Raw genomic sequence first — 14,001 nt, 5'->3', positions numbered from 1 at the left:
TGCTCACCAAAGCAACATTTATTTGATTGAAGAAGAAAAAATGGTAAAAATAGAAATATTGTGAAATAGTAATGCCATTTAAATAAACTGTTTTCTATTTTAATATATTTTAAAATGGGATTTATTCTTGTGATTGGAAAGCAGAATTCTTTACTCCAGAAATCATTCCAATATGCTGATTTGGTGCTCAAGAAACATTTTTTTTTATTATTATTAGCAGTGTTGAAAACATTTTTGCTGCTTAGTATTTTTTGTAAACCATTATTAAAAAAAAAATCAGGATTCTTTGAAGGGAAAGTTCAACATAATTAACATAATTGAAACATAAATGTCTTTATTGTCGAACAAAAGTAAAAAAAAAAAAAAAAAATATATATATATATATATATATATATATATATATATATAAACAGGCTGTTGTTGAAAATAAGAACTTGTTCTTAAGTTGTTTGTCTGGTAATTAAAGTGTGTATAGACCTCACATTTTTAAACGATAGTGTATGCTTTTATAGATCTGTCTGCTCAAAACCCAATAATGTTATCTGTTGCATTTATTTGAACATCAGTCATCTCAGTACAGCATGTCATGTAATTCCTTTCAGTCGGTATATTTTCATCAGGGAAACCTCTTTGTTTGTCTTTAGTATCCCTGTCCTTTTATTATTGTCGTTAAAACCTTTCACTTTGTCTCTCTTTGTGTCGCTCACTCTAAATCTCTCCCTTCCTCTCATGCAATTTGTATCGCTTCATCTCACGCTGTTTTTCTTAACCTCCAGGTCGAGTGCGGACGAGAAGGCAGAGCTCAGGGAGTGCAGTCAACGCCAACAGCACTGTGACAGACAGCCGAGGTCGAAGCAGAGCTAAAGTGGTGTCTCAGTCCCAGCGTAAGTGTCTCTGTAGCCTTCAACTGTTACACCCCAAAAAAAAAAGATTTAAGCATGGTATGATTTATAAACTACCATGGTTTTGCTTTGTTTTACGAAAACATTTACTGTAATAATGTGCATTTATGTTGTAATATTAATGTTTGTTAATGAAATTGTACTGCTAAACTGTATTTGGCAACCCAAAAACCAATTTGCTAAGTTCAACTATGCTACTTCCATGTTTCCCATATCACTTCACAGCGTCTTTCTTTTCACATATTAAAATACTATGTCAATGATTAAAATAATGTAATAATTACCCCCCCCCCCTATTTTTTATTACTGTAATGAAAAAAATGCAATTAAATGTATATAAATGAAATAACTATTTATTTAAACCCATCCTTTAAATAATTATGTATGACAATCATCAGTGAGAACATCGTCACATGTTAATGTGGAACACATGAAAATTGAATGGGAAAATGTGCTTAAGTTTCATGTAAATTATTATTTAAAAAAAAAAACCATAATGCTCCTTAAAACAGGCTGTCATTTTATTTGTTTTTGTTTTTTTTGTTTTTTTTTTCATGGTGAAATGATACCTGGACGTGTTTTACCGTTCTAGGGTCACTAGAGTTTGAGCAGCTTTGATACTTAACCATTGGTCAGCCACCACTATCATCTTCATTTTTTACTTTGTTTTTAATGTTTTCACTAGAGCCAGACCGATATTATCGGCCGATATTAGGCATTTTCCAAACTATCGGTATCGGCATTTATAATGGCCGATAAATGAATATTTCAAAAATAAAATAAAAACGGACGAAACACGCTTGAACCATGTCATGAGTGTTGGAGTTGTATAGTTTGTCCACCAGAGGGCACTCTACACCGCTCCTGTTGGCAACACTCGTTGAGTTGGTCACGATACATACTGTACATTGCTTGAATAAAAATTAAAAGAACATCCCCATCAGTTCTCTTAACTCAAATAAGCATGACAAAAGTTGTGACTAATCATCATCAAAAAAATTATAAGTAAATAAAATATCGGCCGATATATCGGATTTTAAAACCCAAAAATATTTGTATCGTATCAGCCTTCAAAATCCTTTATCGGTCGGGCTCTAGTTTTCACATCCCAGATTGGCATCCTGCTGAACATGGAGTTTATTCCACAATTATAGTTGAAGCCACTCTTTGGCATTAAATGTGTAGATTTAATTTGATAGAGCACGAATAAACGCCATCTTGCCTGATGCATGCTGGGTAATCATGCGTCACATCAAGCGTCTATTGTAACTGGCTAATTTTCACCTGTCCGTTGCCTCGGCTCCATACACAAGGATCCAGATCAGCTAACCCCACTAGTGGTAAGCCCCCCCTCCTCAGAATAAAGCTGCTTTAATACCCTGAAGATGAACCCTGCATGAGTCACACGTATACCATCATGTTGCATGTTCTTCTCTTGCGTAATCTTTCTTTTATTTCTGTTCAAATAGAGGTCAGACATGATATAATAGTTGGGTTTTTGTTCTTGCTTTGATGTCTGTCTGTAAATGTTTGCAAGGTGTCTGCTGCTCATAGTACAGTATGTCACGTTACCATGCCTGTGGAGATTATTGTTTTCCCTGCAGCTCGAATAGACCTTGGATCCTAGCTCACCCTGTTTGTCCGTTTCTGTGTTTGTCTGTATCAGAGTAGAGCTCTCTTCTTCATATATTTGCATACACATATTACATTTTTCTTTGAGATGATTTTGTTCACCTAAACTTTAAACGGGCCATCTGAGTGGGGGAAAAAATTTAGTGGTGACTATAAGCTTTAGTTTAGTTTAGTTTTCACACCATTGTTTGGCAAATACTATTTTTCTATAAAGTTAGGTTTTGTTTTGTGCTATTTTATATTATTTCTTTAGGCCGTGTGTTCACCAAAGCGTTTTTAGCCAGCTGTAAACGCTAGACGCTCTTCTGAAGACGCCGTGCTGTGGGCGCTTGAGAGCGTTTTGGCAGCGCAGCGTTTTTTCCGTTGAGACGTTTCGTTGCTATGATACAGAATATCCGCAGCACAGTTTACTTGAAACTGATTTCGCAGATCATTTGTTTCATACAAAAATTTTTAATTTTCATCCATTTTGTTCAGTTAGCTCTGCTGGTTGATGTCATTGTACAGAAAGAATGTTGTGACAGTTGGTCGGTGTGGTTTAGTCCCGCCCCTCTTTCACTGTGATTGGACGGCTGGGTAAGACGTGAACGTGATGAGCGCTGCGTTTTATCCAAAGTTGAATATTTTTCAACACTCGGCGACCAGTAAAAACGCGGGACGCTCGGCGCTTCAGTGTGAAAAAAACACTTAGCGCTTCGTTACACTCATGGCGTTTAAAAAACGCGGCACTCCCATTGAAAACAATTGAAAACATATGCCAGGCGCGTGGAAAAAAGCTTTGGTGGACACACGGCCTAAGGTTACAATTTTTGGAAGAATTAATCTGATCATGAATGCCTTGAATTTTGAATATCAAAATCAACATTGAGGGGGGAATTTGAAGACTAAATGCAATGGAAAAAACAGGTGGATTTGAAAAAATAAATAAATAAATAAAACATGTTAATGTATACTGCCATTCAGAATTTTGGACTCTAACCCTACGATTTTTAAATGTTTTTTTTTTTTTACAGAATTTCTCTGCATTTATTTAATAAAATATAGCTATAACAATGAATTATTAAACATGAAAACAATTTAAAACTGTTCTCTATTTGAATATATTTTAAAAATCCACTCTTCAATGTCAAATGATCCCTCAGTGATTCTTTGAAAATATTTTTTGCAGAATTATTTGATGAATTAAAAGTTCAAACAGCATTTTTGTAGCATTATAAAAGCCTTTACTGTCACTTGATAAATGTAGTCCTTCCTTGCTAAATAAGTTTCTTTAATATATACTGTATGTATGTAATATATAATATACCCCAAACTTTTCTTGCAATCATGGTAACATTAATTCCTTTTATAATGGAAAACAACTTTATAAACAGCACATACACATTTCCACAGTTTAGTGAAGCTCACTTTGTATTTTAAAGAGGTGATTCAGTGTCTTATTAAAAAACGGTGCCTTATTTCATTTTACCCCTTTAATTATGTAAATGTAATTGTAAGCCGAGGGGAGCCATTGGCATTTGGTAGATAATCATTCACCATGTTACTTACAACAGACCTGGTCTCACTTCCCTTTCCAGCCGGCAGCCGATCCAGCTCTCCTGGGAAGCTCTTGGGACACGCATATGGCAGAATTCCTCGAGCCACTGCCCCAACAACACCCTCAGAAAAGTACTCTAGGGTCCCGCGAAGCCAAGGGTGCAGCCGTGAAACCAGCCCCAACAGACTGGGCCTAGGTAGGGACAACATATTCATCATCAGCAAATCACATCACTTCATTGACATATATAAAACAACTTTATTCTGGAACTCAAGTGGACCTAAACTGGTTCCTTGAGTAATCCCTTTAGACTATGCATTACAACATGGAGATTTTTTTATTTATTTTTTTGAAAAGGACCAGATGGTAGGATTTTTCAACTTTAATTTTCCTGAATCATTGTTCACTGCAAATCCCATTTGATTTGATTAGTGCACTAGTTTGGTGTGTGAAGGAAGCTCAGCATTCATTTAATTGGCTGATGCAAGTATTAATGCCAAAACTGACTCAGTGGCTAATCATTGGTGTTTTTTGCATGTTATTCATTTACCTGTTGTTAATGATGACAGTGCTGACTAACGGCTTCCATTCCTTCATAGCTTTTCGGGCTGTGTTTTGAGGTCATTGTGTTTGTCACTTTTTTCTGAGAAATGTTTGTGTGAGTCCTGCCTTTTTAAAGATCTGACCAAAAATGTCCAGCCAATTATTTAAGCTCATTAAATTTAACAGTAAGTATTTTTTTTCTGTAAAACAAGAAAAAGTATATACAAAACCGAGTGTATATATATATATTTTTTTTTAATGCCTCAAAAGTTTATAAGAATGCTTTTAAGCTAAATGCAGCCTTTTTGTGTGTGTTTTATATAAAGGTGCACCAAGCAATTACACCTAAAAATTAATAGTAATTTATTTGTATATGTTGAGATGAACATTCAAGTCATATCCGTGGTTTAAAAGCTTGACAACGATTAGCAGTGACAAAGTGAACAAAATTAATTTGATTTCAGTTAGACATATCAATATATTTAGTCACATGACAACAAACATGAAAGTTGACAAAAGTTTAACTTTATGCAAAAGAACAGTGATGCGATACAGCAGCTACCAATCAGAATTAAGACAGCACACTCATCACCTGTCAGAAACTGTAGCCGAGTGAACGTAAGATGGATACATATATTAAAGAGTACATGCCGAGATATAATTTTTCAAAAGTGATGCATGGAAACCAGTGTCAGAAATTGTCAGTGTTGATTCATGAGAGCTTGATTCATGCATTAAGCATTGCTAAATTTTATATACAAACTCCAAATGTAAAATGTATAGAAGCAAGTGAAGTGATTTATTATCCTATAATCTGTTTAAAAAAAAACCTCCATACGCAAAATTACTTAGTGCACCTTTAAAGCTGTATGTTCAGAAACTCCCTAAATGTTGTCTGAATCGAATTGAAAATGTTCAGCGTAAGCCTTGTCCTTTAAACATTTAACATTTCTAAAGCAGAAGGACCCTAGGAGTGGCCAACCCAACCCTTCCTTTCTCTGACTCCACGGCCTCACTAATGCGCTAACCTGTGTTCTAACAGCCAGGCTGTGTGGTAAAGCTCTTCTTCCTGCCACTTCTCCCTATCGCACGCTAGCCCGGAGCAGTCGCATCCCCCGCCCCAGCATGAGTCAGGGGTGCAGCCGTGACACTAGTCGCGAGAGCAGCCGCGACACCAGCCCCGCTCGGGGCTTCACTCCTATTGGTGAGTAGGTGGCTGATGGAGCCCAAACGACAACAACAACCAATTCGTTATTACAAACTTTTCCCTTGAATTTTATTTGGCCTAATTTATAGATGGGATTCCTAATTTGTGGGATATGAAATTGTTTGCTTTGCTTGCCTCAATGCATGCACTAATATGTTCTCAAAGTGCTGTAATAACATGTATTGCTTTTTCTTTGGGTTGTTGATACATCCAGTGGATGTTTTGTTGGTTTGTCCTTAAAAAAAAAAAGATTTATGTGGCATTGTGGATGAAAACAACTGGTCTGATCTTTAAAATAGTTTCCAGGGAGGATTTCTACAACTAAAATTAAAACTGAAAATATAAAAATAAAAGCGACTTCAAATTTTCTATTTATAAATGCAAATAAGGCTAAACACTGAATGTAATGCATAGCATATTGCATTGTTTATTCATTGCTTATCCTCAAGGAGACTGATAAGTCTATGGTCGGTTTCACACTATATATATATAGTCAACATGTAAACTGTGGCATTTTGGAAATTTGGTGTCAATGCCACGGATGGTGCTCAGTGTTTCAGTGTAGCACTAACCGTTCCTGGGGTGTTACCCCTCTTCCTGTCCCCTTGCAGCCTCCCGACGTCACTCTCGCTCAACCAGCGCGTTGTCCACGGCCGAACCCGTGGGCCAGTCAGGTGACCTGCATGAACCCTCACCCCAGACAGGGCCAATCACCAGCATGCCTTAATAACTGGCAGCTGGGAACCACTTCACGTCACTGATAGATTTAGATGTGAATTATCTGTTCATTTGTGAAATTATACTTCCAGTGTCTTTGTCTTAAGTGACGTGTTATGCTTTTCTCGCCGTAAACATCAGCATCCATCCTAGCTGAGGTCATTTTATTTGCGTTTCCATTCGTTTAGTGGTGTGTTTGCCAAAATCCACATGAGTTCTTTGCTTCGTACATTAGGTTTTGTGTACTTCCCATTTGCAATTATTTGTTTATTTATTTTTTACACTTTTGCGTTTGGTGTTATTGCTGGTATTAAATTTAAAATGGGTATTTTGGTTGGCATTTTATGCATCATAGAGGTTCAGTGTTTTTTTTTAGATTGCTTGAATTCAATCATTGTTTTGCCGGACCTAAAATTCACACACATTGGCATTTCCTTTTTTTAAGAAGCTGCTTTATTGTTAGTCAAATCAGTGTTTTTTTGCTGAGCATAATTTTACTTTTGATCATTGTAGCTTTACAGGTGAAATGTGTCATTTCTAGGCCACTAAAAAGAAGTTCAGTCTGTTTGTTTGAGCTACCCAACTTGAGCAAACATGATAACATCAGTTTTGGATGGGATTTTCTGATTGGCAAACTAATGGTGCATGTGGGGAGTTTTGTAAATACTGAAATTACACACTTCACCTTTAACTTTTTAAGCAACCGTATTACTTTTTCTGTCCTTTCTGGGCTTGTGTCTCATATATTATGTGTTGGGTTGTATCAGGGTGTCTTTATTTCCTCAACACTCTCTCAACAACTCTACATGTCATCCTAAAGTTTTGTCTTTGAGATATTAGCTTACTTGGTTAACAATACAGTATGTTAATGACGTGACTTTAAGATGATGTCGTAGAAGGTAAGAATTTCCTTTAGTGTTGCACGATATATCGGCCATATCGGTATTGGCCGATATTTGTGCATTTTTTATGTTATCGTTATCGGCCCGATAATACAATTTGGCTGATATTTTAAAGCTGATAAATAATGAATTATTTCCTTCAACACTTGAGACAATTAAGATGCGCACTGTTCAACAAGATTGTTCTTTATTGCTTGAAATATGATGAATCAAAAAGGAAAATATAGTTAAGTGCAAAATGTGCTGTCATATCGGCTACATGAAATTATAATGAGAATAATATAATTTTGTGATTGGGAAATTGATTTTAATTGTGAGGCTTTTGTTTTTGCAGTCAGGCTCTCAAAAATTATATTTTGATTCATCGGCCGATATATCGGTTATCTGCTTTCTAATATAAAGAATTATCGGTATCGGCCAAAATGTTCACATCGGTGCATCCCTAATTTCCTTACCCGCCATTGCCCATCCTCACTATATAATTCTGTGTTCAAACCCCACAGATCGCTTTGGCCTGATCCATCAGGCTCGTATTTCTGCATCTGTCAATGCTATGAGGGTCCTGAACACTGGCACGGAAGTGGAGGCTGCCGTAGCTGATGCTTTGGTAAGAATCATGGTCCTCACTTCGATTAACATCATTACGATTAACTGAAATATGTGTCATTATCTCATCTAGGATAATGCGTCTGTATGACTCAAACTATTTGTTTTACGTGTCCCTAAAAAAACACCCACAAAAAAGTATGTAATATTAGGATGACCTTTAAATGAGTAGTGTTCTTTTGGGTATTCTGGGTTTTAATTCATTTTAAAATATTAAACTAGAATTAATATTAAAATTTATATTCTAAACAAAATTAAAAAAATATATATATATGTTAAATTAAATATAAAATATATGTATTCAGATATTGAGTTAAACAGATCGTTACTGTATATATTGTTTTGAACATTCAAGAATGAAACCATATTCTAGTTGAAAAAGCAAAAACAAATCAAGACTTTGTAAAAGGGCATAATAAGACCTCTTTAAATATAATTCTTCCTTGTGTTGTTTATTCAGTGAAAAAATAGTAAGGTAAATAGTATTGTAAGGAAAAGTACATTTTAATTTTGATGTGCTTATGTGTCAGCTATCCAGCTATATTTCATATTGTGTCTTTTCTGCTACAAATTTGCCCCCTTTGAAATGTCTGCGTCTCTTTGCTCTTCCTTTCTTGGTTGTCTTCAGCTGTTAGGGGACTCCAGGAATAAGGTAGTTCTTCAGTTTATTTATTGCTTGTGCTTCCATTTTTATTGACTAATCAGAATGAATTATCCCATCATGGTCTGTCAGGCAAATATCAAGAGCATTTTGTGCACCACAAACATTTTTCGTTTCTTTCATTAATTTGGTCAATGACCATTTCATCTGCACATCTCATCATTTCCTGCACAACCACCATAAGATTCATTTCATTTATTTTGCCATCAATTTGATATTAATCTCTTCCATTTATTATCTGTATAAGTCACCCAGTGTTATTGACTTGGAAAATGTATGTCATCATTAATTCACATGTGACAACACCGCAGGATTAAGTTGTAAACATGGCAGATGTCATCCATCAGCGTGACACATCCCTTTTGCTACATAAGTAGATGTAATTACCCAGTGTGACGCGCTCTTCACTTATGTCACCTGCGCACACTGTACTAATGACAAGCATTTTAATGTTTGTTAATGCATTGCCAACCGCTGAAAATTGTCTGTTTGAATTATTCATGACCTGCTGAATTGTTCCTTCACAATCCATTGCTGAGACTGGAGAAACACCTCAAAGGCCATTTACACACTGGAGCTAAAGTTGTCACTCCTTTCTTAATTCTTAAATTCATTCAAAGAGTTTGGTTATTTATGGAAATAGCAACCGAAATCTACAACTAAATTAACTACATAACTACTACTAACAACTTAAGAATCCAGAAGGGCATCAAACCTGTATGAATTTCGTTCTTCCACTGAACACAAAAGAAGATACTTTGAAGAATGTCGGTAACAGGTGATGTACCTCATTGACTTCCATAGTATTTTGTTCCTACTATGGAAGTGGAACATCAGCTGTCTGGTTACTGACATTCTTCGAAATATCTTCTTTTGTGTTTAGCAGAAGAAAAAGTAATTGAAGTGTGTACAGCATATAAATGAACAACTAGTTGTCTTGACACACAGATTTTGACTCTTATATCTCTTTCCACCATAGTCAACAGTATTTTACTAAAAGTGATTGTGAAATAATCACTCTCTCCTCTCCACCTATAGCTGGTGTGTGGTGAGCGCACTGGCACCGTTGTTCTGTGGCAGCCGTCGCATCATCCTAGTGGATGCTCACACTGGTGGTGGTTGAGGAGAGATCCCCTGACATGATTGTAAAGTGCTTTGGGTGTACAGTAGTATATGAAAGCGCTATATAAATGCCTCCATACATCCATTCATTCATTTAATATGTCTCTGATGGCTAATTTCCTTTATCGAATATACACTATCGTTCAACATTTTGGGGACCATACTTTTTTTTTACATGTGTTTGAAAGACATTTCTTATGCTCACCAATTTGAGGATGAATGTATTTGGTCATAAATGCAGTAAAACAGTAATATTGTGAAAAATAATTATATTTTAATGTTTTAAAATGAGATTTATTCCTGTGAGTTTTCAGCATCATTACTACAGTCTTTAGTGTCACATGATCCTCCAGAAATCATTCTAAGATGCTGATTTGGTGCTCAAGAAACGTTTCTTATTATTATCACAGTTGAAAACAGTTAATACTTAATGTTTTTGTGGAAACCATGATGGGTTTTTTCCCCCAGGATTCTTTGAATATAAAGTTAAAAAGAATTAAGAAATGTAAAACTTTTGTTACATTTAAAATGTCAGTTTAATGCATCATTACTGTATAAAAGTATAAATTAAAAAAAATATTACTACCCTTACATTTTTAGCAGTAGTTTAGGTAATGGTTGGCAATCACATTAAACTATTGCCATCCATGTTTCTCGTTCACAGCTTTAGTACACCAAAACCGTTGTGAAAATCACTATGAACCACAAATTCAGGAGTGACTTGTGTAGTTTTCTGTATCCACACAGCGATATTTTAAATCATTCAGTCCCACATTGAAATGTGGTCATCGCTCCTCAAACTTTGACATGTTTACATGGTCAGTTATAAAAGAACCTAAACTCTTGTTGTTATTTTTTTTTAATGCTGCATGGCTTTCTCATATCAACAGCATACTTACTATGTTTAAGTTTAAATTGTTGAATGAACTCTCTGTGTTGGTCTTTAGTCCTTTTGAATCTACTAACCTGCTCCATCCTCTCCTCAGCGCAAGCCTGTGAGAAGGAGGTACGAGTCTGATGACGATGCCAACAGTGACGCATCCAGTGCCTGCTCGGAGCGTTCCTATAGCTCTCGTAATGGAGGCATTCCTCACTATCTGCGTCAGACGGAGGATGTCGCCGAGGTGCTAAATCACTGTGCCAGTTCCAACTGGTCAGAGAGGAAGGAGGGCCTGCTGGGTTTGCAGAACTTGCTAAAGAGTCAGCGCATTCTCAGGTGGGGGCCTTCAGAGGGACACAAATGGTCTCTTGGTTATTTGTAGTGTCATTTCATTCTCCTCCAAGACAATAAGAATAAAATAACCAGTCAGTATCTAGCAAGTTTTGTATTTTCGCATGTGCAAAATCCCAGTTGTCTTACAATACTTTTTCAGTTTTATTCTTGTCGTGAACAAGCCTTTAATCATATTTGTGTGTGTTTCAGCCGTGTGGAGCTGAAGAGGCTGTGTGAGATCTTCACCAGGATGTTTGCAGATCCTCACAGCAAGGTAACCTGTGTGATGATGCCTACTTTCCACTTTGACCAGACTTAATCTACTTACCAATGGCTGGGTTAATGGTAGAAGTCCACGTCAAGGATTTTATGAAGGATTACGTGCATCATGTGAAATGATTTTAAATTAATTGTTATAATAAACTAAATAAGATGCTTTAATCCCTATGGATTCTGTGACATTAACAACTTTGTCTGACAAACAGTGTGGTTGTGTAAAGCTTTAAAAAAATGGAATGAGATTGCACTAATTGAATGTGTTTTTTTTCCTGTTGTTTGCATGGTCTGCCTTGGTGTGGATTTTAACAATAGAGAGTAAGTGGATCTTACAAATACCTGAACTATTCTTTTATATTAATGGATTTTTTATGTTGTATTCTTATGTCACACCATCATGAATGATACGTCAAGTCATCATGGCTGTTGTACTGTTATTTTATGTTATTATATTATAAGTGATCAGGTTTATAAACTGGCTTACAGGCAATTTTCCAAAAAATCACATAGATTTACATGGATTAACAAAGAACTCCTTTAAGGGGTGATGAACTGAGAAATCAAATTTTCCTTGAGCTTTTAAAATCTAAGAGGTCATCGTATTATAAGAATATCCTGTAAGTTTCAGAACTGAAAACGTCCTTGTTAGTCCAATAAAAGCTTTTATTGACACCAGCCCCAACAAACGGCTCGTTTTTCAAAGTGGGGAACTATGACGTCAAAGAGGATAAAACACCACCCCCGCAGAAAAAGATCAACGCCTACTTCAACACGGCCGGTTAAGCCCTAGTCTCGCGTAGCCAGACCTTCAGACTGACGGCTGAAGGTCTGGAATTCATAGCAGCTTTCTTTGGCCAAGGCCCGCCCATAAGGCCGTTTGACCGACATGTCAAACAACCAATTACAGTTCGTTTCATTCAGCGTCACGTTTCGGGGCGTGTAAATGTCCCCACAACAACAGACCGGCGTGCAACAAGTCAGTCAGCGGTCAGCAGCAGTTACCGGAGGCGCTCGTTAACAACGCTCCGCGTTGATCTTCAATAATAGATAGGAGGGGACATACAACTACGTTTAGCTGATCTTGATTAATGCTCTTTGTAACTCACATAGGTCACTCATATAAACACAACAGTTTTTTTTCCGCAATCACAAATCTGCGCTTTTTTCCCGGCGGACCGAAAATAAACGCGACACTGACGCCCCCCGGAAATCCGATAAAATTCAACCAATCAGATGACGACTTCGACATTCCTGAAGTGTTTCCAGTTAAGTGTACCATATGCATCAGACGTTTAGCCAACGTTCCGTGGGCGTGACGTCTGAGGCTGAGACTAGTTAAGCCCCACCCACCGATTCGCTCGTTACAAGTCTTCAGTGTGAGACGCCCATAAAAACCAAGTGTTTTTGAGCTAGGCTCAAAACTAGGGTAAAAATTAGCCTATTACTTATTCATTTTGATGTTTTTTTAATGTAAAAACCAAGTGAATGTCATAAGCTGACCTCAGACAACAATATAAAAAAAATATAAAAAGCCAGTTCATGACCCCTTTAAACTAGTACAGTGGTTCTCAACCAGGGGCCAGGGGCCACAGCAAATTTACAAGGGGACCTCATGATGACTTGAAATTATTTAAAATAAGCCCTAAAATACCTCCAAAACAATTTGTATTTCATTTAACATCCTTCAAAAAGGTTTATTTTAATTACAATTTGTTACCATAGACACTCCTTAATTTTTGTAAACAAAAGGACTGCCAAGCACCATTCACTTTTTGTTGAGTGAATGTAGAAATGTAGTTTTCTAATACATTGGTGGGAAAGGCATATCAATCCACTAGTATGCTTATGAAATGATACGCAGCGCACCATTGGTGTGACGTTGGATGATCTACTTCCAGGTGTTCAGCATGTTCTTGGAGACTCTAGTGGACTTCATCACTGTGCACAGAGAGGACCTCCAAGACTGGCTCTTTGTACTGCTCACTCAGCTGCTGAAGAAAATGGGAGCTGACCTCTTGGGCTCAGTCCAAGCTAAGGTCCAGAAGGCTCTGGACATCACGCGGTCAGTCTCTAGTGACAGTCCTAGTCAAGAAATACTTTACGTCCACAACTTTTGTGCCGCTAGGATAACGTCTTTTTCTCTGTTTTCCCCCCTTTTAGAGAATCTTTCCCGTTCGACCAACAGTTTAACATTCTAATGAGATTCATTGTCGATCAGACTCAAACCCCCAATCTGAAGGTATGATGTTACCTTACAATACTGCTTAAGTATTGTAAAGCCCCAGCTTCACAGCCTGTTATTCCTTATATTCTTGATGTTATAATGCAGGTGAAGGTGGCCATCCTGAAGTACATCGAGTCCCTGGCACGACATATGGACCCCGCTGACTTTGTGAACTCAAGTGAGACGAGGTTAGCCGTGTCTCGCATTATCACCTGGACCACAGAACCCAAGAGCTCTGACGTCAGAAAAGTGAGTTTCTATGGAGATGTGCTTACAAATCAGTGCTGTAATGGAGTATGATGGACGACATGATTGATATTTAGAGGCTAATTCTCACAAATTCATTGTGTGAATTCTGTCAGCATTTACCATTTATTCACCCTCATGTTGTTCTAAATAACAAACTATCCCATTACGAATAATTTCTGATCTTCGTTGCCAGATTTTTACTTTTAAACT

The 14,001-nt window shown here is 36.9% G+C and overlaps 1 protein-coding gene across 1 annotated transcript in view; it reads left to right on the top strand.

Annotated features, from left to right (window-relative positions):
* clasp1a (cytoplasmic linker associated protein 1a) overlaps nt 1-14,001 on the top strand; it is an 84,461-nt gene that overhangs the window by 57,450 nt on the left and 13,010 nt on the right. Inside the window, exons 21-32 of the mRNA XM_089133119.1 lie at nt 777-884; nt 2,216-2,242; nt 4,112-4,267; nt 5,657-5,818; nt 6,433-6,495; nt 7,944-8,047; nt 8,675-8,698; nt 10,816-11,045; nt 11,253-11,316; nt 13,217-13,380; nt 13,479-13,557; nt 13,648-13,791. Of these exons, the coding sequence (XP_088989245.1) occupies nt 777-884; nt 2,216-2,242; nt 4,112-4,267; nt 5,657-5,818; nt 6,433-6,495; nt 7,944-8,047; nt 8,675-8,698; nt 10,816-11,045; nt 11,253-11,316; nt 13,217-13,380; nt 13,479-13,557; nt 13,648-13,791 (1,325 nt within the window). The remainder of the gene's footprint in view (nt 1-776; nt 885-2,215; nt 2,243-4,111; nt 4,268-5,656; nt 5,819-6,432; nt 6,496-7,943; nt 8,048-8,674; nt 8,699-10,815; nt 11,046-11,252; nt 11,317-13,216; nt 13,381-13,478; nt 13,558-13,647; nt 13,792-14,001) is intronic.

Source organism: Pimephales promelas, chromosome 7 (genome assembly GCF_988280905.1).
Source record: "Pimephales promelas chromosome 7, fPimPro1.hap1.1, whole genome shotgun sequence".
Classification (NCBI taxonomy): domain Eukaryota; kingdom Metazoa; phylum Chordata; class Actinopteri; order Cypriniformes; family Leuciscidae; genus Pimephales; species Pimephales promelas.
The sequence above is the reverse complement of the archived record's forward strand: the minus strand, read 5'-3'. Positions and strand labels throughout refer to the sequence as shown.